The 22,267-nt window shown below is 37.1% G+C and overlaps 1 protein-coding gene across 1 annotated transcript; it reads left to right on the top strand.

Annotated features, from left to right (window-relative positions):
* The first annotated feature begins 203 nt into the window (after positions 1-203).
* Positions 204-14,776, top strand: LOC145781894 (protein Wnt-5b-like). Its single transcript, XM_082593580.1, has 5 exons — positions 204-490; positions 5,042-5,283; positions 8,857-8,999; positions 9,591-9,743; positions 12,675-14,776. The coding sequence occupies exons 1-5, from the start codon at positions 402-404 to the stop codon at positions 13,134-13,136; spliced, it is 1,089 nt and encodes a 362-aa protein (XP_082449706.1). The 5' UTR covers positions 204-401; the 3' UTR covers positions 13,137-14,776.
* The last annotated feature ends 7,491 nt before the right edge of the window (positions 14,777-22,267 follow it).

Here is a 22,267-nt window from a genome sequence, read left to right as displayed (position 1 = left end):
AAAATGTGAATTCAGTTTACTGTGTTAAGTTATTGTGTTTAAGCTTTTTGAGATTCGCTTGTTTAGTGTAAGCAGTGATAGACGTTTATTAGACGAAGAATCATTTTATATAAAACAAATTCTTTTTTGTTTCAGACCTGTTGCATATTTTGAAACTTATTTTGTGTAAAATTGATATCAACACATTGAGGGTTTACGTTTTGTATAAAGACGGCTTTTAATTTTGTTTATTTTTACTGAAACTTCGTTTACATTCTGTGCGTATTCGCTTTAAGAAGATTATAAGTATTTGTTGGGAATGTAAATATATCAACCTCAGCCAAGCAATTGGATTATAACTATCGAAAGCCTATACCCGGTGAAAAACAACTTCGAAGAAAATTTTTAATCCAACCTCAAATATGCACCCAATTTCCCGCGCAAGACAAGGATTTTTTCTAGTCTTTCTTGTTGTGACTTCATTGATACCCAACTCTGCAGGACATTGGTGGTAAGCTTGCTTGAGTTCTTTCACGATAGTAAGACTTTTGTCTTTAAAAGTGTTGTATGTGGCAACATTAAATGAGCAATTGTGCACTGAAAGAGTTTTGCATTGCTACACTTATGCACATTGCTCATTCAATTTCCGTGTATCAAGCACATTTTTAGCTTGTAATAGTGCAAGTATTAGCAGTGATTATGGTTTTTGCTGTTCAATTCCAATAGATGTTTCATAAAATATGATTAGCATCTAGCTCTTCAAATTAGTTGTCAATCAAAATTCAAAAAGAATCGTGGGAATTGCTAGCAGTCGTACGTCACAGAAGTAAATAAGCTTAGTTTTTACGCGTTTTTTTAACGATATAGATTTCGTCTATCCCTTGCGGAAAAATATTCATTGTCGCTGAGAGTTTTAACATAAGTAATGTCATTATGGCTGGCAGTACAAAAATGCTTCCTTTTATCGTTTTTCATTATTTTCAGTGAGTGAAGTACCAAAATATTTCATAAATAGGCTACATCGTTAAAAAACTAGGCTACGAGTATCGACGACTCATGTCCCAAGTATTAAAACAGTGCTTCGATATTTTTCCCAACTTTAGGTGGTAAGTAAAAACAAAATAATGTAAGTTAAAAATTAACACGGAAACACCAAAAAGTGATGAACCGCAACACAGTAGAGCTCATCAATTAACATACATTGGCAAATGGAAGGATATTGCAGCGGATATCCCAGACAGCAAAAGCCATCATTTACATTGATTCAACGTCTGCAGACCTTATAAACATGTCTGGGGACGTAGCAACTTCTGGTTTGCTTACTGATGTCAGTCGTTAGCAGTTTGCTGTGAAAAACGAAAATGCTTTTTATTCCCCAAATAGGGAACTATGTGATTTTTAAATACAACGTGGTCTACTTTCGAATGTTTAATTAACATTTTTCTATAGGCACATTCAAATTAAGCACTTAAATGCATGCAGTGTAAAGTTGATCATAATTTTTCAAAAATGTAGCTTTGAATAATGAAAGTTAACCATGAATTCTTTCCAAATTTGCTGTTTCAATAACATATGCATTTCAACAACATACGCAAGTTGCAAAATAGATTTGATTGATGTGAACAGCAATGTTTTAGATCTTGTATTAAAACTATTAAAGATGTTTGAAACAAATTTTATTTTAGTTGAAACGACATTTTTCTCCATTTAACTCAATTTAAAGCAAAACCCAAACACAAAAATATAGCCTCGAAACAAAACAAAATTTTTGTTCCAAACTCTTACTCTATTAATATTTCCTATTTCAGTTTTTACATAGAAACAGCAGTTGATTGAATGTCACGACATTGTTTGGACTCGACTGTACTGGTTCTATGACAAGTGTATAACTGACCGACATGAAAGTAAAGCCAATTTTCTAAGTGTGAGATAAAGGCTTTTCTTCAAAGAGCTCAAATTGGATTTATTTGCCTTACCTTGGCGAAATGGTTTGTTCTGCCCAGACACAAAAGAGAACCTTTGTGTGCTCGAATTGATAAAAGAAATTGAAACCAACCGGAATATAATTATTAGCGTTGTTGAAAATTCAAAGCCAGTTAGCACATTGCAATCTCGGTTTTGAACAACAAAGAGTATTTCTATCGAATTCATGGAAGTAATTTTTGTTTTGGGTCAAGGTCATTTGCTAGACTGCGCTCACGTTAAAAAGAATTATGGGGAGCGAATTCTTTTTCATAAACTTTCTAAAAAGTCCAAAGTTATGAGCCTTCTAATTTATTAGGGATCCTTTTGCAAATATTGATTTATATTTTTGTCATTCTACATGAACCGTTAATTGACCATTACTTCATTCAATCACTTGATTGTTTTTCTTTTAATAAAATCTTTCGAAATATTCGGGAGCCTTTTTCGAATACTTTTGCCTTAGAGAGGTAGGCACTTAAACATGCAGATATCCAATTCAACCACAAACTATCAACCAATCAGAACCTACGCTGTTCATGACGTCATCAAGGTTGCGTTTCTCGAAACAAAGGGAAAACGCAACTTCCCACCACTGCTATTGCTCTTTTTTCTTCTGTAATTACCAAACAAAGTTCAAAGTAATAATCAACTCTCCAGCTGAATGCTGGAATGGCCACAATTGGACGGACAACTTAACACTTGATGGTTCGTGGTTGAATTGGATATCAGCAGGTTATAGTGGCTACCCCTGTTAGACATTTACAGCACCTTTTATAATGGCATTTATAACTATTTTAATGGCACCTTACCGGTAGCATTTTTCTGGCAGACTTTTGTACTGTAGAAAGTCAATTGTCCTTGTAGCCTTGAAGATAAAACACTTTAGTCAGCAGTTGTGAAACACCCGAATAAGGTTCACCTGCATTCATCATCATCCTCTTTACCCCTCGTTGTGACATTGCAAAACTTCCTTCATAAAATACATCGATACTTGTGCCACCAAATAAGTTTGTGCTTTTTCTAGTATCCAGGCTAATGCCTTCTTGTTGAAATCGTGACAATTTGCATAAAGTGGACGTGAAAACAAGGATGCCAAATCTTCAGACCCACCTTTAAGCAGTGACGATCGGTGAGGGAAAGCAAGGAATGCAGTGCTTACCTGAGCGAAAACTATGCAAAATATAATGACTGAATTCTAGGTTTAACTTCTTATTATTTTTATCACGTCTATTTTAACTTGAAAATTACTTTATTCGTGACTAGAATTACTCGTAACGCTTGTGAGTAGTCTAAGTCCTCACCAAACCGCATGTCTTGCCTATAAATGCCAATTAACGCAAACGATCCTTTCAGAAACAACCACTGAGGCTCCAGGGAAGCAACTATCAAAGTTGCTTTCCCCAGGTTCAAAAATGTCAAAAAACGCCTTCGTTTTATCCAATCCTCACTCGTATTGCAAAACGTCACCAGCTGCTTAGCCAATCAGATGTGTTATGGTTAGACTTGCTTTCCCAGTGACGTCAATCGCTAGACTAATTCGTCAGAATAGTCTCGTCACGTGTTTTTCAACAATTTCTGGGGGAGGCCCCCAGACCCCCCGCTGAAAACAACCTTTAATGAATTCTTAAAGACTAATTTCACTGATAGGTTGCTGCTAAATTTTTTTTTTTTTTTTTAATTCAGATACAGTAGACTGCAGCAAATTAATAACCAAAGAACCACTTTTGCGTGTGTTTGGTGTAATGTAAGACGCAATTGCGATATAGCGTTGTTGAAATCTCAGCGAAACCCTTTTGGGGAAGTGAGAAATATGTTGTTTATGTTGTTTGGATTCGGTTTATGCTTACTTCTTAATATTGGGCGTTTCGCATTGGCACCAGTCGACACGGTCCATATACTTTTGAACCTGGTAGCCTTATGCACTTTTCAATTCCAATGCAGGCTAAACTAGATAGAAGGCTGTGCTTTAAATCCAATGATGCAGCGCAGTAATTCCAAAAATTAACACAGCACGATTGATAAATCTTTAGGCGCCAAAAACTCTACCAGCAATTGTTTTTATTAGTGTTCAAAAAAGAAAAGAAGCATTTTTGATGACGTTAGCACACTGCTTACAAGGTCTATCTTTAATACGCTTAGGCCTTTTATGTTTACTTTTTGTCCTTTTGAGATTATTTTGTTATTTGCTTTCGTGCAGTGCACTGCTGTCTAAATGGACTTCATGCTTCTTTGAAATAATAGTTATGTAAAACCAAGTTGCTAAAGTGTGGTAAGTGAGTCTCAAATCACAGCAAAACTCTTGGTTAATGGTTATAGGCTACTTTTAAAAAAAATGACGAATCTTTTCCTATCGCCAGTGTTGCCAGATGCTTTTCGGATTTCAAACACAAACGCCAAAATCTAGTGCACTATGAGGCAACAGTAGCACAAAAGCAGTCTAGAATCACGCAAAATACACACAAAGCAAGATACCACAGCCACACAGTAAGATCATTTCTCAAATTAAATTTTCACGCTTTAAAACAAATTTCCTTGAGCTTAAAACTTGTTTTTGCGACAATGATCAAAAGGTTTTATTTCTGTTTATCTATTTAATGAAACTGAATTCATTTGACTCAAAAATACTTTCATACGTCGCTTTCATGTTTTTAGGAAGTTGCTAAAGTCATCAATGTAATGAATGACTTATTTTCTACCTCTTAATTTTTCGCACTCAGGGAAGTGTTGATGGAGATGAGGGTTGGAATCTTTGTCGTAGAATTGCCATGCCCGTAACGGCACAGTAGGCGACATAGAGTTCAACTGTAAGGTCCATTAACCTATTTTATCTGAGAAGTGTTAGGTCATTGACACTTTTCCTATGCATTGTCGTTTGTTTGAGGTTTGAGAAATTATCGTGGGAAACGAGCGTTGGTAACTAGGCATAAACTATCAAAGCAGTTGTTTGAGTGTTTGACTTGCTAATCAATTTAGCTTCCGGTTTGAATATTTAATTGGGCTCCCAACTGAATTCGGTCATAAACGGTATGGCTGCCGGTCATTGTGCTATATCCGTGTTTTGTGATGAGAGCCTTTTCAAACTTGGTGTCTTGTTTAGGTCATTAGCAAACAGCCCAATCTTGGACACTCTCATTCTTGGAACGACTCCTATGTGTGCTGAACTTGATACTTTGTCAAGAAACCAAAGAGCACTTTGTCAAAAGTACAGCCATCACATGCAATACGTCAGTGAGGGTGCTAACCAGGGGATTGGCGAATGTCAGTTTCAATTCCGAAATCAGCGTTGGAACTGCTCAACTGTGGAAGACAACAGCGTGTTCGGGAAAGTTCTTCAAACTGGTAAGCTAGTAGTTTACTGCGCGGCAGGATGTTCTGGTCAAATCAGGCTCACAAAAGTTTTTAAGAGCTATCACTTCCAGAAAGCATTTTTGACTAATTTTGAGACATTAATCTTCTTTATTTACTGAACCGCATCTTTCAGTTTTCGACCAGATGCCAGGCAGCAAGTCAGTCGTTTTTGCATCGATTCAACGTCTGTACAGATTCAACATCGCTTTTATAGACATTGAATCAACGTGCAAAAAAATGATTTGCTGGCTGAATCATTGCATGAAAAGATCTAATCACTTTAAGCAAATAACAAATCGAATGGAAGTTTTAATGTTTATTCAGTCGAAGCTTATTTCACAAAACCTTTTGACAAAAATCAAAGCAGGCTAAGGTTTTATCAAAAAAATATGTTTTTTATTGTATAAAGTACAAAAAGACAGGTGTTTTACGTCCCAACCGCCTGTCTGAGAGGCCTTCGTTTTTTGTAGGTTTTGCATTTTTTAGTATTAAAATAAGTGCAGATAGGCTAAAAAGCACATTTTCATCGTGGTTAACAAAACTTTTTTTTTCTGAATAACTACAAAAGTCTTTTTAAATGGTAAAATGTTCATTGATTTTTCGAAATTTTGTTTGCTCATCGAATTAAAAAGCTCCTGGGTAACACAGTAGTGGACCATCGCGAAGCCTTTGATTGTGGCCTTCCGAAAGGTAAATTTATCTAAGGATTATGTGATGATGACAAAAAGATTTTGGTTACACTTTAAGAGAAAAGTTTTGGGCACAAATTCCTCTGTCGACAGATCAAAAGCACTTTCACCCATACAAACACTTTATTCATATTTTTATTGAACATCAGCTTTTTAAATATGGAGTTTGAAGTGAGGTCGTGTCTTTTAGTAATCTTGGATGAAGTATGGCGCATTTTTGTTGATTGAAGCTGTCCCAGCCACCAATACTCAGCCTTTTTTTTACATTGATTTGTACAACATCTACCGACGTTGAATCAATGTATTAATGAATCAATCCATGGCTTTTGGAAAAAAACAGCTTTGCTAGATGGGGTGCGTGAATTTTATGTAATTTGATTTGTATCTTATGTAGAAGGGGCGATCTATCTGGCTGTCGTCAGCCCACGGCTGAGTACTTACTATAACATTTTGCTCACTACATCGTTTTAGCCTCTACACTAGCCATGAATACCATTCGTCAACCGAGCAACAATTTTCAGCAGTCGAGTGTAGCAAGAATGGACAGCGATAAATAGCCTACGTGTTTCGTCCATGAAACTGGGGTTAGAGATTAGAGTTAACCCACCACTAATTTGTACCACAAAACACATGTCTAAATCCTTTTGTAACCTTTGTGCAATTCGCGCTTGCGTGAATTGAGAACGAGTTATTCATTTTCGTATCTAATAACTGTCTACTTTCACATAAACTCTCAAACATACAGTATTGCCTACGTTTGCCGAAAACGTACCACATGATCAGCTTTCTTATGAGCTCAATAAAACAAAAGTTGGTTGCTATGTTGGCAACTCTTGTCTAAACCATATTATGTTTGCTGATGACATTTGCTGCATCTCGCCTAGTTTGTGTGGCTTACAAAATTTGTTAGATGTTTGCCACAAGTATGCTGTTGAACATGAAATTACTTTCAATTCTAAAAAGTCATTTGGTATGTTATTTTCCCCAAAAAACTTTTATCTTTCACGTGCTCCTCTGCTACATCTAGGTAAATCTGAAATTGTGTTCACAGACTCTGTAAAATACCTGGGTGTATTTATTGAGAGTTCTCTCTCAGATGAAAATGATATTTCAAGGCAGGTACGCTCTCAGTACTGTGCTGCAAACAATGCAAAATCTCATTTCGCTAAATGCTCACCCTCTGTAAAAAACATTGTATTTCGCTCTTATTGTATGTCCTTTTACGCATCCCAGTTGTGGAACAAGTTTAGATCTTCTAGTATAAAACGATTACGTGTTGCTTACAATGATTCTTTTAGAATATTGCACAACTTGCCTCGTTATGTCAGTGCCCGTGAATATCAAGTAATGTATAATATAACAACGTTTGATGCTTTATTGAGAAAAAACATGTTTTCGTTTATCAACCGTTGCATTCACTCCTCCAATCGCTTTATATCAGACCTGATGTCATCTGATTGTTTTTATCGCTCTGAATACTTTCAATTCTTCCAACGCTCATTGTATATAAATTTGTAACAGTAGATAGCCCATTTAGTGAGCTTTTAAACCGACGGCATCCATCCATCTCTCTGTGATCTTTGTGCATTTTCAGTTTGTGTATTATTTCGTTGTTTTTGTTTTGGATATGGACAACTTTGTTTGACGCAAATAAATAATAATAATAATTAAACAAAGTTTTCAAGGGCGCAAATGTTCCAGTTGCAATCGTACATGTAGTTGATTTTTTTAGTGTTAACTATTCTTGTTGGCGTTTGTGTTACAACACCTTACTTTTCATCCGTGAACCAATTAAAAGTAATGCGATGATTTGGAAGCGTTTTTCTGAAACCATTCACTTGTCTTTAATTTATTGCGACAAAGCTTTGAGGTGTCATCGTCTTTGTATCCAGCAATTTTAAAACCAAATCGGTATAATTTGCGTTCTAGCAACGCTTGCAATTGACCAAAAGTGTTGTATTCCAAATAATTGGCTTTAAATTTTGTAATCTATATTTTTCTTTGAAACTGTCGAGTCTTCAAACAAGGAAATTCGACTAGTCTTGTTTATGTTCTTACGGGCTCCGATAAAGTAAATTAGCTTTTTTGAGTCATCAGTTGAAAAGTGATTCAAAAAACAATTGCTTATATCCAGCCAGCAAACCAGTCATTTTTACATTGCTTCAACGTCTGAAAACGTGCCTTTCAACGTCTTATCAATGTAAAGAAAAATGCTTTGTTGACTGGGATACAGACGCTGAAACATGTCTCGTTGCAATGCAAATAGTAAGTTAGGACATTTATTGTGTACCTTTCGGCTGTTTGGAATGATATTTTGCTGGAAACCAATTTCTTCAAGAACAGTTCAATTGGAAACGAAATCGAAACAACAAATTTTGCGTCAAACTGAAGTTTTGTTTCAATTCGAATTTTTTTTTTTGTTTTTACGTTCGCAACATTTGCTGGTTCGTGCCACCAAGTTCTCACTCATTGCAGAAGCTGCTTGATGTACAGTGCAGTACGGTTGGCTGAGAAATTGTTTTTTTTAGTGATCTGCTTGAGTGTACATTTGGGTTAAATCATGTAGTCATATTTGATAAGGTTTGAAATGGGCCAAATACTTTAAGAATCACTGCATATGCAAAAAAATACCAGAGCCTACTCATCGTAAAATGCTTGATTCACTAACCTTACAGCCTGTAGCCTAAGTTATAACAGCCTTTCCTACTGAATGTGGGTGCTTTATCGTCGCCACACTCTTCATTTATATGCTGTAAGTGTAATGTAACTGAAAATTTCATCACGATTCCCCTCGCTTCAACTCTTTATGGTCTAGTTATGTATTGCCTAGTTATAGTATTTAACTTGTGAATTTATTTGTTCAACCTTGTTGCAGGGAGCAAAGAAACAGCATTTGCTTATGCCATCTCAGCTGCTGGAGTAGTGGTTGCTGTAGCTCGGGCATGCAAAAACGAGCAGCTGCAAGGAGATTGTGGCTGCAGTTCTGCTGGGCGGCCTAATGGCCTTGATGCGGATTGGGTAAGTTGCTGAGTTCATATCATTATATATTTCATCACCGTGCCTAGAACAAAAAAATAGTAAATTAACGTGTTCATTAATAGGCTATTGTAGTTTTTTCGGAACTTGTGATAAATATTTTTTATAACTAATGATTTAATAACTTTTGAAAGCTACACTTGCTGTCAGTGATGTTATTTGCCAATAAACGTCAGTGCATTGTGAATTTAAAAACGACAGGCGTTAGCCATTAGTACACCAGTTGAGATGGGTAATAGGGCGGTTTTATCGACTGCTGCCTGTGTGTATGTGTGTAGTAGCCTAAAACAGTTTTCTGGCAAATTTCGAGAGACAATATTTATATGTTTTCACATTTCAATATAATGCACTGAGGTTCTGTTTTCTTTACTATCTCAGGTAGCCTATTTTTAACCATGAAAGTAGTCAGGGGAGAGAGGTGAAAATGCTAATATCGTCTTGTTCCTCCAAAAATGTTATTTAACGCTAATGCAGCGTTGTTAGCACTATTTTGACCTTCAAAGATAATTGCTTTCCTGAAATTGGCTGTCTGGCTACTTCACTGTGCTAAGCGCAGATATTTCTACGTTTTAGCGTTGGGGAGGCTGCGGCGATAACACAGAATACGCGTACGGGTTTGCCCGCGAATTCATCGACGCCAGAGAGCGCGACAGTGCTTCACCTCGAAGAGCACGTGACCGCGCAAGGCAAGCAATGAATTTGCACAACAACGAAGCCGGAAGAATGGTAAGAACCTTGACCAAAACATTGGCTCCGTATCACGCAATATTCACTCATTTATGTCAAAATGTGGTTTGAGACGCCCCACAACAAAGCTCAATTTTATTAGTTATTATTTGCTTGGTCACAGTCGCATGCGGAGAATTGTAAACATTTTGTGTTTTAATGTTTAAAAAACAGTTAGGCTTGAAAAACTGCTTCAGACAACATACTCAGTTAAAGTTGTATCAGGACACCCACTAGTGGTGGGTAATTACGATGGAATCTAAAAGCTCATTTACCATCCATTACAGACTGTTACAGATACCGGTGCTGTGACTTAATGTTTTTTTAACGGACAGATAATCACAACACCAGGTGATTTAGTTTTGTAATTTCACCTCAAGATTAGTTCTCTAATGTTAGCTCCGAGGTCTTTTGGTTGTGTAGATAAGTAACTCGTCATGGTGTCATGTCTAGCAAGCAAATGTTTCCTTTTTTTTACATTACTTTAATGTCGCCAGATGTTGAAACGACGGGAAACAGAGATAATTTTGATATTTGGGTACTCCTCTTTTATGTACCTAGCTTTAGATTTCAATCCCTCCGTTACGAAACAATGTAACACTATCTTTAAAAAACTTTGTGTAATCTTGACCTGAGACGTTACTTTAATATTAATAATACTAATATACAGTGTTGTACGTTGACGCCGTCAATTTGACGGCGTCATTTGACGGCGTCAACTTTTTGTTGACGCTGAGGCTAGCGCCGTCAGTTTATTTTTCAGTTGACGGAAGTGATAGCGCCGTCAACCATTTTGTCGATTTTAAGCGTCAAGCGCTAAGCGTCAATTTTTGTTTTCATGGAAAATCTCGTTTCACAATAAGAGTTTCACAATGTATTCTTGCCAGCGCGACTCATCCGAATTACCGGCTTTTGCGTTGGTTGGAATGGCTCCCTGGAATACATGCGGAAGAAGTTCGCCAAATGGTGATCACCCATGTATTGAGAACGAGGGATCAGATACTGAAAACGAAAAATCAATGAATGGCATCGCGGACGTTGAATATACTTTATTTCAAGAGCTCTATGCCCCTGAAAAGAGCGGTGTTGGTGCAATGCACCTCGTTAAAAGATTTATACATGCTAAACTATCACAGCACGCTTGGAACAGTGATACCTTTTCGACTAAACGTTTTAAACTTATTTTTGAAATACAACACACCAATACCAACCAGCGCTGCTGTGGAACGCATGTTTTCACTTGGAAAGGACTATATGCGCAGGGGCGCCGGAAGCGGGGGAGGGGAGCAGGGGGAGCGGATGCCCCCTGCCCTCAAATTTCTGTGGATGGGGAGGGAAGAGGGGGCAATGGTGCCCTTTTAAGGTCATGTAAGCTACTGCACACTTTGCAATATAACAATTTATGCTATTCGCTTTTAGCCTAATTATAATGTTCTATTTTTGCCTCAAAATAATATTCACGACACAAAATTCTCCATCACAGTATGTTATATTACATCATTAAAAAATAGCATGATGCCCTTCCGTGCCATTGTTCTTTGTATAGCGGACACTTGTATCATTACTCGATAATGAGCTGATAGATGAGCATTATCGCTATATCTTATCTTAAAACTTAAAAAAAAATTGGCCTTTCAGCAACAAAAATGCCCTTTTTTCATACTCCTGCCCCTCCAGTCAAAAATCGCTCCGGTGCCCCTGAATATGCGTCCCAAACGCAGCAGATTGTCAGACAAACGTTTCGAAATGCTTGTTTTTCTGCAAGGAAATAACTAATTATATAGGCTGAGCAGCTAATGACAATACAGTCTCAAAACATAATACCTGCTCTTTATTTATAGCTATTGTTAGCCTGAACTTGGTTGAAATATTTCCGTTTTATGAGACGCTGGCAAAAAATAGCGCTAGAAATTAGCGCTGACGCCGTCAATTTCTTTAAGAGCTTACGCAGTCCTTTACGCCGTAAAGTTTTTAGGCAATTCGCGCTGACGCTGACGCCGTCAAATTATTTCAATGACGCGTACAACACTGCTAATATATTTTAACTGCAACAAATTCATTTGAAATTCATCTGGTAGTCAATATGCGGTACTAGAATGTGAAAAAATGAGATAGGCCAAGTCGTTGATTGAAATCGATATATAGAAACAAATAGTAAATGATTTTACGTAAAGGGTTTAATTTCTTATTGCACATACAATTTAATAGCATGCTTTCCGACAAATTTTCCTCATTCAAGCTATTTACAGAATTATATGCTGAGCATAAGGTTTGGATTCACGAAACTTTATTTGAACGTTCCAAGAATAAAGTGTTCTTTCCAACGCTGATCTCAACTTTATTTATAAGCCTAGTCATCAAATGACAATTTTGTAGGAAGGTTTGAAAATGATTAAATTTACAACTTCAGTTCATGTTAGGCGTGTTTTTCAGCTCTGTGATATTTTGTTATATAGGCTAGTCATAAAAATAATTAAAGTCTTGATACGCATGCTGTATAGCCATTTGCAAGTTTCAAAACAATTAAACAGTTTTTCAAAATTCTGAGTAGCTCGTCTGTTTCGTTTCATTGCTAGAATTTCGAAATGAAACAAAACGATTTGTATGAAACGAAATAAACAGTGTTTTTGTTTGCAAATATACAAAACACAATAAGTTGCAACATGCTTTTAAAATCACGCTTCCAAAATTAAATTCATTGTGCCATTCAAACATAGACGCATCGTTAACAATACATAAATTGAACTCGATTAAATAAGGACCTTCTGATGATGCCCCTTTTAGGGTGAAACAAGCTGTAGAGGTTTTAGAAAGTAATAACTACATATTAGATTTAATTTGCTTTACTTGTTTTTTTTGCTTGGAGTTGAGCACTTTTTGTAGTATTAATATATTTATTGTTTAAATTGAACTCGCTATGTTTCTTTCTAGATGGCTGTTAGATCAGCCCGACCGTCGTGCAAATGCCACGGAGTATCTGGATCGTGCAGCCTTAAAACCTGTTGGATGCAGATCCCAGGATTTAGAGAAATCGGAAACGAGTTGATGGATCAATACCGCGATGCTGTGGAAGTTCGTAGCAATTCCAGAGGAGTGTTACGGCCACGAAAACATGAGCAAGGTTCTTCGATCCCACGAACAAATCTGGTTTATCTTGATTCGTCTCCAGATTACTGCTTTAAAAATAAACGCACAGGCGTGCTTGGGACGAAAGGTAGAGAATGTCAAAAAGACTCCATCGGTCCGGAGGGCTGCGGGTTTCTGTGCTGCGCTCGCGGGTTCAAGACTTATCGAGTGCGAGTTGTTGAAAAGTGTCGTTGCAAATTCCAATGGTGCTGTTCTGTCAAATGTGAATTGTGCGAAAGAACTGTGCGCCGTCACGTGTGCAAATGACGAAACTACTGTCACGTGTCACGTGTGCTACTGACGTGTTTGTGACGACGAGAGCACCAAAGCAGAAGGAATTCTTCAAAAAGATCAAAATTTGCTGCCACCGTGTCACGCGACAACGGCGAAGAAGGGGAAATATTTGACTATTCAATGTTAGTGCCAAAACGTCAAATCGTGTTATTGATACGTCTACGAGCACTCAATTGCATCAATTTAATGCTACCTCATCAATTAGGTTTGCTGAAAATTTATGTCACCGAGCAACAGGAACTTTGTTTCAGCAACATCAAAACATCCTGAAGGAGATAGATTAGATTATTTGTACAGCACACCTTCTATATTATTTATTCTGTTCATATATCTAATGATGATAAATCCATGATATTTATTTTGGTTTTTGTCAACAGTTTGTATAGCCTAGTGCTGTCTGAAGCAACAGAAGGTAAAGCTGACAAAGAAGCAAAAAGAATAAACTTTCTCCGTGCAAGAAAATCGTAAAACTGACCCCGAATAATTTTTCTCACATTTTTCAAAAATAGGCTACTCCAATTTTGCTAGCTAAAACCTTAATTGCTAAGGTAACAGGGATCAGTAGTCAGTAGATGTAACAGAAAATATATTTCGCACTTGTTAGTGCATCGTCAGTTCTGATCTAGATATAATAAATAAAATAATAAATGAGCCTAGAGCAGTTAGCTACTCCAATTTTGCGTTGAAAATCTGCTAGGTTAACTCCTTTAAAGTACGTTTTCCCTCTTGACACAAATACAAAGTTACGCCACTGGTTATAGGCTATTTGTTCATTGTAGACCTATGAGATTGTAAAAGCTAGGTCCATTGTATACTATTCTAGTCATCTAAAATTGTCTCATTTTATTCATAATAAAATTATACTCATCAGTTTTTTTCTGACTTTCAACAACTGCACAAGCGCAAGCACTATTGTACAAGCCTCTTCCCTGCTTTCAAATTGTAATTGGGCATTTTCTTGGGGAACTGATTGCTAAAGCTGTGAAGTACTTGATAGAATCGCTGATTATTTCCGTGCTGTAGGAAATAACTATATACTGATCGTGCCTTATCCAACCCAGGGTTATCTAAAGAAGGGGATACGAAGGCTTTTATTAAGATTGACAATAGAAGGGCTTCTGCTTATTGTAAATAATCCCTGTTTATCGTAAAATGACAATTGGCACCGATAGTAATTTAATAAATCTTGTAATGATAACCTGCATTGCGCTATTAGCATCAGGCCTAGATAGTCACTGCATACTCATGATTACTTGTTAATTCAACTACCCGTAGCCTATACTTGCTTTACATCTAGTCCACTGCAAAGGCTTTGTTACGAAAATCAGCTTACTGGTAACTTTTCAATTGTCTTTCCAAACAAGTATTCTTAAATAGGCTCTACGTAACATTTGCTATCTGTCTTCTGTAGCTGACTGTACCAGCCGCAGCGCAAAACTTTCTGCAATTTTAAAAAGAACCGCATGTTTAATGCGCTACAAACTACCGCCCCGGTTGGCCTAGTGTCATGAGAATAAGGCAATCGCTGTGAGCCTTCGTATCCCCTTCTTTAGATATTCCTGATCCAACCATACCAATTGTTTTAAATCGATTTTTACAACATTAAATAAGCACACGAAAAATAAGCACTCGAAAAAATTTTGGAAAAGCTCATATATAAAAGGGTCTCTTCCTTTCTAGACAAACATTCTGTCCTTGCTCCTACGCAATTTGGATTTCGGTCTGGCTCCTCTACTTCATATGCCGCTATTGATATTATTAGTGCCACCTATGAACACGTAAAAAGCAACCTGTACACAGGTTTGGTTCTCTTGGATCTCAAAAAAGCCTTTGACACAGTATACCATCCCATTCTACTATACAAACTCAACCACTATGGAATCCGAGGTACAGCAAACGAATTATTCTCCTCCTACCTAAAAGACAGAATGCAGTATGTCGCGATTAATGAACAGGAATCTGAACAGAGATGCATAACACACGGTGTACCTCAGGGTTCAACGCTGGGTCCATTACTGTTTTTATTGTACGTAAACGACTTACCAAACTGCACGTCTTCTGTTCCAAGACTTTTCGCAGACGATACCTGCCTGGTAATTAACGCTCCTAATCTAACCTACTTAGAAAAGGAAATATCGTCTGAATTACTTAACATCAAGAACTGGATTAATGCCAATAAATTAGTTATCAATCCTTCCAAATCAAATGTCATTGTAATCCCTCCTAAAAAATGCAGCTACCCAGAAGATATCAATGTACTTTATAATTGTGTTCAGATCGAACAAGTTAAGTTTGCCAAATACCTTGGCATTATTTTTGACAATGGTCTAAATTTTGAACCTCATATTAATATGCTCCACAAGAAACTTTCTATATCTGTAGGGATATTGTCGAAACTCAAATACATTCTTCCAAACAAAACATTATTACAATTGCTACGCCTCATCCCGACTCCAGCGCAGCATTAAATATGCCGGAGTGAAAGTCTGGAACTCCTTACCAACGAGCTTGCGTAAATTGTCATTTTATTCTTTTAAAAAACAACACAAATACTCACTCATCGCCAAATATTAGCACGATTAATTTTGTATTACCTTTATGCTACCGATAGACTACTAAATATATTTCTCTATGACCATCTTCTAACACCTTGTCTCAATTTTCGTTATTGAATTATTCTTATCGCAATTTTAGAACTTCTATTAGAATCTGGGGTATCTGCTTGACTCGAAGACCCATGGTCTCTTCGCAGATTCCCGTTGCTGGAAATTCCTTTTTTATTGCTGTATTTATTGTATTATATTTACCTACAACGAAATAAAATCAATCAATCAATCAAAAAAAAACATTAAATAAGCACACGAATGTAAAATGTCAGCTACTTTGTAAAGACATCTGTGAGAAGAAACATTATTTTTACATGGTTGCTATACGCAGTGCTGTGTTAAGCCCTTGGTGGGCCCCGGGGCCAAAATAATTTTGGGCCCCTTATCGGCAAGCAGACTTATGATAATATAGTGTGTATGTTAACTGCACTGATATGGAAAGGTGGTTCACTTCACTAGACTTTCTCACCAGTTGAGAAAACAATACAAATGTAAATAAGAGCAAACACAGGTCTATCAAGTCACAGCTACACCTTTGCTTGCAATGAAAGCCAAAAGTGTTAACGATTTCTAAACATACTGGCAACGGTCATGAAGCGTAGGGGTCGTTCAACCCAGATCTTATAACACACAGTAGATGTTAGCATAAAAATTTGATATGCTTATCACATTGAGTTCATACAATTTTTTACATCGAACAAGAATTGACAAAATTATGAGAATTTTAAATTGGTTAGTTACATTTGAAAGCAATTTTTTCCAAAAATTACAATTGGCATTTGAAATTTCACTAACCTATTATTTTTAAATGTATAGCCATAACATAGCAAAACAGTTTAGAAGTGCAAAAAAAAAGGTGAATTCACAAATGCTTTAACAAACAACATTTTAACACTTTCACCAAGTGGTAATTATGTTTTGCCTTGTAGGATCGCCCGGGTAGAGGCTGACATGGTGACCTCATAAGGTCTTTCGCTTCCTTCCTCTCTCACTTTTATGTAATGTACCAGTGCATTTGATGTAATATTTTGTGAAAAAACATAAACCAGTGATTGATTGATTAAACCACTCACCATTACAATACTTTCAAAAAGCTACCCAAGCACCCATTCAAAATGCTAACATGAAAACTCAAGTGTACTCAAAACTTAAATGTGCATAATTAATCAGGAACTTTAGTATGATAAAAACAGTAGTTACCAATCTAGTGATATACTTTCAATTCACAACAGAACAGTGTTAATTTATAACAGCACAGAATGGCGTACATGGTTTATTAACTAGGCCTACTCACACAAGATACACTATTATTAGAAACCTGTTGTTAATCATGCTATATTTCACTAAAACATTTTTTTATTAATTGCTTTATTTTTGGAACATTGTGATTGTTGAATTTAAGAAGCACAATTATTATGAGCAGCAGTTGCTGTAATCTAACTGTTGAATTAACTTTACTACATGTAATTATTTTTTTCATATATGCAAACACCATTGGTCATGCTAAAAACAGCTGTTATTGGAATGGTGCATGGGCATGAATGCTGACTTATGTAGATGAAGTTTAATAACTTTATCACATGTTGCAACTACTTGACAGGAATCACAGCATACATAAGAAAATTACTATGAACTTTAATAAAACGGAGCAATATTTACAGTGCAACACTAGTTAATAGGTTTCTAGGTAAGGTCTAACAGCTTCATTACTCACTGACAACTTTGCAGTACTCAGAAAGCCTTCATAGGTTACTGGTGCTTAATGAAATGTTGTAATGCTTACTGCACAATAACTACTACCTAATTAAACTTTTATAACTTCATAAACAACCATCAATCCAGCAGTGTACAGAACACAGCAGAAATATAACTTATAGTAAACACAGGTCTATCAAGTTATAGCTTCATCTTTGCTTGGAATGAAAGAAATGAAATATAAAGCAGCAACGATTTAAAATCACAAACAAAATCCCAGCAACTGTCATAAAATATATACTTATTATACTGGTATCTAAATGTATGCTGGTTACACTTGCTGATAGCTACCTCTGTAAAGTCAGGGATATTTATAATTACGGGATTGTAAATGCTAAAAATGAAATGCTAATTAATCTATCAGAAATGCTATTTTGTTTACTGTTTACAATTTTTTAGCAGTAAACAAAATATGACTGCAGAAATGGAATAGGCTACAAATAAGACAAACATTTTTATGGCCTACATCTAAAGGCAGGTGAATTGATTATTACCCTACTCAATGTCCGCTGTCCGCTTATTACTTGCTGACCTTTGAGGTCAGTTTTTGAATTGTTTGCCTTACTTTTGGTGGTCGTTCTTCAGCTTGTGGCCTGCTGATCACTTTATCTGGTTCTTACCACAGCAATTAAAGACATGGGTAAAGATCGCATTAAATGCTTCATGGTTTCTGGTACATTCAAGGTTTAACATTTGGCTCAACATAACTTTGAAAAAAAAAACTATGCAAAGAGCTTTGACAAAAACATTTCCTTGTTTGGAACATCTGCAAAACTTTTGCAGCACATCTGCACCATTGGTAATCATAGTAAACAAATGTACTTCAATGGCAATAATGGCAAAGCAAAGTTTGCTTGGTTCTAACAAACCTCCATGGTCAGCCATTTCAAAGAATTCCTCTTTGAGAGTTTTGTTTATAAATCTGAAATGTTCAAAGCAAGAATGTCGCTAGTTCAAACATGACATCTTCTTTATGAAATGCTGAATAAAATCTTGGTACATAGCAAGGTTACACCATTCTAGAGCTAGACCACCGTACCAGTTGTAAACCAGTAACATTCACTTTGAAGTTAAGCTTAAGAAAACAAAACACCCTGTAAAACCAAAACGTTAAGCTAAAAGTGCAACAGCCTTAATGCAGCTTATGACACTTCAAAAAGACTTTTACCTTGCAAGTTATACCAGTAGATGTAGAAAAATACTTTATTGTTAAAAGGGATATCAATAGACCAACCAAACTTTCAGCTAGTCCAGTATTACAAAAAGTATTTCATGTGACTTGTTTAGTTATTGGCAGACTTCAAAATCAATCGTACCTCACTCTTAAAGTTTATGCTAAAGAGAAGCTAACCTACAAAACATGAACGCTTTCACCTTACCTGGTATGCTAAAGAAAGGTTTCAATCTATGCTTTTGCAAAATTTAGACAAGGCATTGCAATTAAGTTATGCAAATGTCTTATATAATTTGCCCATTTATGACAATCATTTTAAAATGAGCTGTCTACTTCGTGGTTTAACAGTAGCTTACAAAGTATGGTGATCCTACCAGTGTATAAAGTGGTTTCAGTTCAACAGTTGCTAATTCCAACGTTCTACCACAAAATACGAAAAAATAAACAACCAAAATAATTAAAAAACATTTATCTTAAACACACCTTTGTGGGAATTGGGCCCATCTTGACTTCAAGTATTCAATTGCAACCAACCTGTTTTATTTCAGTAATTTTACTAATGTTGTCGTATTTTAACTTTTCTTTAAGATAATGTGGTGTTTTTAGAGATGTTTTGGTATAAGGGCCCAGCATCTCATTGGTACCGGGCCTAAATTATCTTCTTAATGGACAAGTAGGCTACACGCAGTAAACTTTAACAACTAAAAAAACACATTGTTACTGAAACGCAACAGTTTATTACCTGTGGGCCCCTTGAGATTCCATCACAAAATAACTACGGTAGGCTACAACACATTTATTTTAAACACACCTTTGTGATAATTGGGCCCTTCTTGATTTCAAGTATTCAATTGCAACCAACCTGTTTTGTTTCAAATACAAATGATTTTACTAATGTTGTCGCAGCCTATTTTAACTTTGATTCAAGATAATATGGTGATTTTTGAGATATTTTGGTATAAGGGCCCAGGCCCGGCATCTCATTGGTACCGGACCTAAATTATCTTCTCAATGGAAGCACATGCAGTAAACTTTAGCAGCTAAAAAACATGCCACTGACGCGCAAAAGTCTATTACTTGTGGGCCCCCTGAGATGGTGGGCCCGGGGGCCGGGCCCCCCCCTTGACACAGCACTGGCTATACGTAACTTTTCCGCTCTATGTTTTGCTGAAGAGTTTAATGCGTCATAAACTTTGTAGTGTGAAATTATATTTTTTCGGCATTTTGTTTTGAATTTGATTCGCTGTATAGCATCATCCGGTCGTTTGCAATAATAGTGTACGCACAATATTTCAGACTTGTTCAGTGTGACAGAACAAGATTCTTCTGTAGCTTTGCAGACTTTGAGCAAAAGCCCAGTGTAGCCAAAGAGGGTCTGCAGGGTAACAATCTCGCTGAAAACTTCTTCTCCTCTCCAGTAAAGTCACGTTTCAAGTAACATAACCTCATGCTATCAAATGAAAGTAGCATATTCATGATCATTGTCTTTAGTTCAGGTTTAAAGGGTAATGGCAGCAATGCCAACACAGGCTTTTACTAGCCTACCTGTTCCAGCAGCTTTAATTCAGAGGAGAACATTTGTGCCGGCATCAGAAAGGCCAAAACTAAAATCGCGTGAAAGTAGAGGGGGGAGGTAATTTTAATTTCAACTTTAGCCCTGATTTTAGTATGCAACAGGTAGGCCTATAGCCTATATTCTAAAACCTCTGGTATAATTTATTTGAAATTTTTGTCCAAAGTCCCTAGAGGCAACACGTTATTGCGTTGTAACATGTTATAGTTTATATTAGGCCTAGCCTATGCAGCCTATTCTCCCACGATAGAACTAGCCTATGTACTTTCGGACGCAAAATAATTTTCCCACAACAAACGTCGGATTTTCCATAGAAAACACAACAATGTCTCAAATTATTGCACTATTGCCTATCTTCACCAGCTCCGGACCGGGAGCGAATAAATCGTTGCTTATCAGGAGAAACTCTGAAATAAAGGCGTTCAGTCGCCTGCTGTGGGCGGCTGGACGATCGGCCAAGCGCACGTATCAAGTGTCCAAATCTGAGTTCCTTTCGTACGGTACTGAGCAGAGTTGCTGTCGTGACGATCCTTGGTCGGGAGACGAGCGTTCATCAGTAGGGTAAACCTAATCTGTCTCACGACGATTTAATCCTAGCTCACGCTTCCTATTGGTTGGTGAACAATCAAACGCTTGGAAATTCTTCTTTACACTGAAAGGAAGAGCCAACCAGGGGCACGGGAAGGAGGAGTGCTCAAGGGGCTGCAGCTCCCCTAGAGCAAATTCAGCCCCTCCTGGAATTTTCAATATTTGTTTTATCCCCCCCCCCCCCTAGAAAATTATGACAATTTAAGGTAGGCCTACATAACAAATTTTCAGAATTTTTTTCGAACGATAATTGTTACGATGAATCGAGTTCCTATTACGTGTGGTCGCGCTCATCATTTGCAATAAAGAGTCGTAGTAGCGGTACTATAGCCACCCTCCCTACTAACACGGCGGTTCATCGTTTATTGGACATCATTCTGTAATATTTACATTTTATGCGTAGCCTACTTCTGAACATTACAATAATATATGATATTGCTTTGTCATGTCTGACCGACATGATAGAAGATAGTGCAATGAGAGGAGACGCACGTGCAAACATATTCGGCTTGGTAAAACAAGCACGCACGATGCGGCTTTATTTTGCGATTACCTGCAGTGCTGAAGTTTTTCAGCCTGCAGAAGCCGTTGCAAGACAGCTTCAAAACAAGATCTTTGTTATGTTTCTATGCAACATTTTTATTCACGAACAGATAAACAGCTTACACATCGGGTTACTAGGTAGAACCGGAGACGAGACAATGCAGTTCAGTCGACCATGACATTACAGGATTGCCATATCACACATCTCCCTTTTAAGTACATTGCAATGAAATGGACTTCCACAAACAAATCACCAATAGCCATACAATTTGTACAATCATGAATGCCAATCAGGGTCTTCAATCAACCTACGTGGCTTGAAAACATTTCTACGTGGTCGTACATTTCTGTCATTGTCGAGTACCACAGAATCGTTAGAACTGGTACATTGATGTTCAGGCATTGAAGCGGGTATGCGCTTACGTATAAACCTGCGATTACGTAACAACAGTCGACCACTTACAGTTTTTACAACGTATTTACGAAATTGGTTAATCTCGACTATAACACCATAAACATCAAACTTTTTGGACTCATTGTTGTAAACTGCAACGTGGCTGCCCACTTGTATTTCGGGTAGTGGTACAGCGTGCTGATCATACCTCCTCTGGGTCTCTCCCAAGGACATAGAGCGCCTTATCGCGATAAATTACGGGAAGAACTAACCCTACTCGCAGCGCCATGTTATGTTTCTATGCAACATTTTTATTCACGAACAGATAAACAGCTTACACATCGGGTTACTAGGTAGAACCGGAGACGAGACAATGCAGTTCAGTCGACCATGACATTACAGGATTGCCATATCACACAATCTTTGCTTCTTCAGCTTTGGAATCAATCACCATTCTCCGCGAACGGATCA

This window comes from Aplidium turbinatum, chromosome 13 (genome assembly GCF_918807975.1).
Source record: "Aplidium turbinatum chromosome 13, kaAplTurb1.1, whole genome shotgun sequence".
NCBI classification, from domain to species: Eukaryota; Metazoa; Chordata; class Ascidiacea; order Aplousobranchia; family Polyclinidae; genus Aplidium; species Aplidium turbinatum.
Note: the sequence above shows the minus strand (reverse complement) of the source record. Positions and strands in the feature narration are given on the sequence as shown.

Excerpts from the sequence above, each read along its gene's own strand:
- LOC145781894 (XM_082593580.1), top strand. The coding sequence starts at position 402 with ATGCACCCAATTTCCCGCGCAAGACAAGGATTTTTTCTAGTCTTTCTT. Across the intron at positions 5,284-8,856 it reads CGGGAAAGTTCTTCAAACTG|GGAGCAAAGAAACAGCATTT; the intron begins GTAAGCTAGTAG and ends ACCTTGTTGCAG. Across the intron at positions 9,744-12,674 it reads ACAACGAAGCCGGAAGAATG|ATGGCTGTTAGATCAGCCCG; the intron begins GTAAGAACCTTG and ends GTTTCTTTCTAG.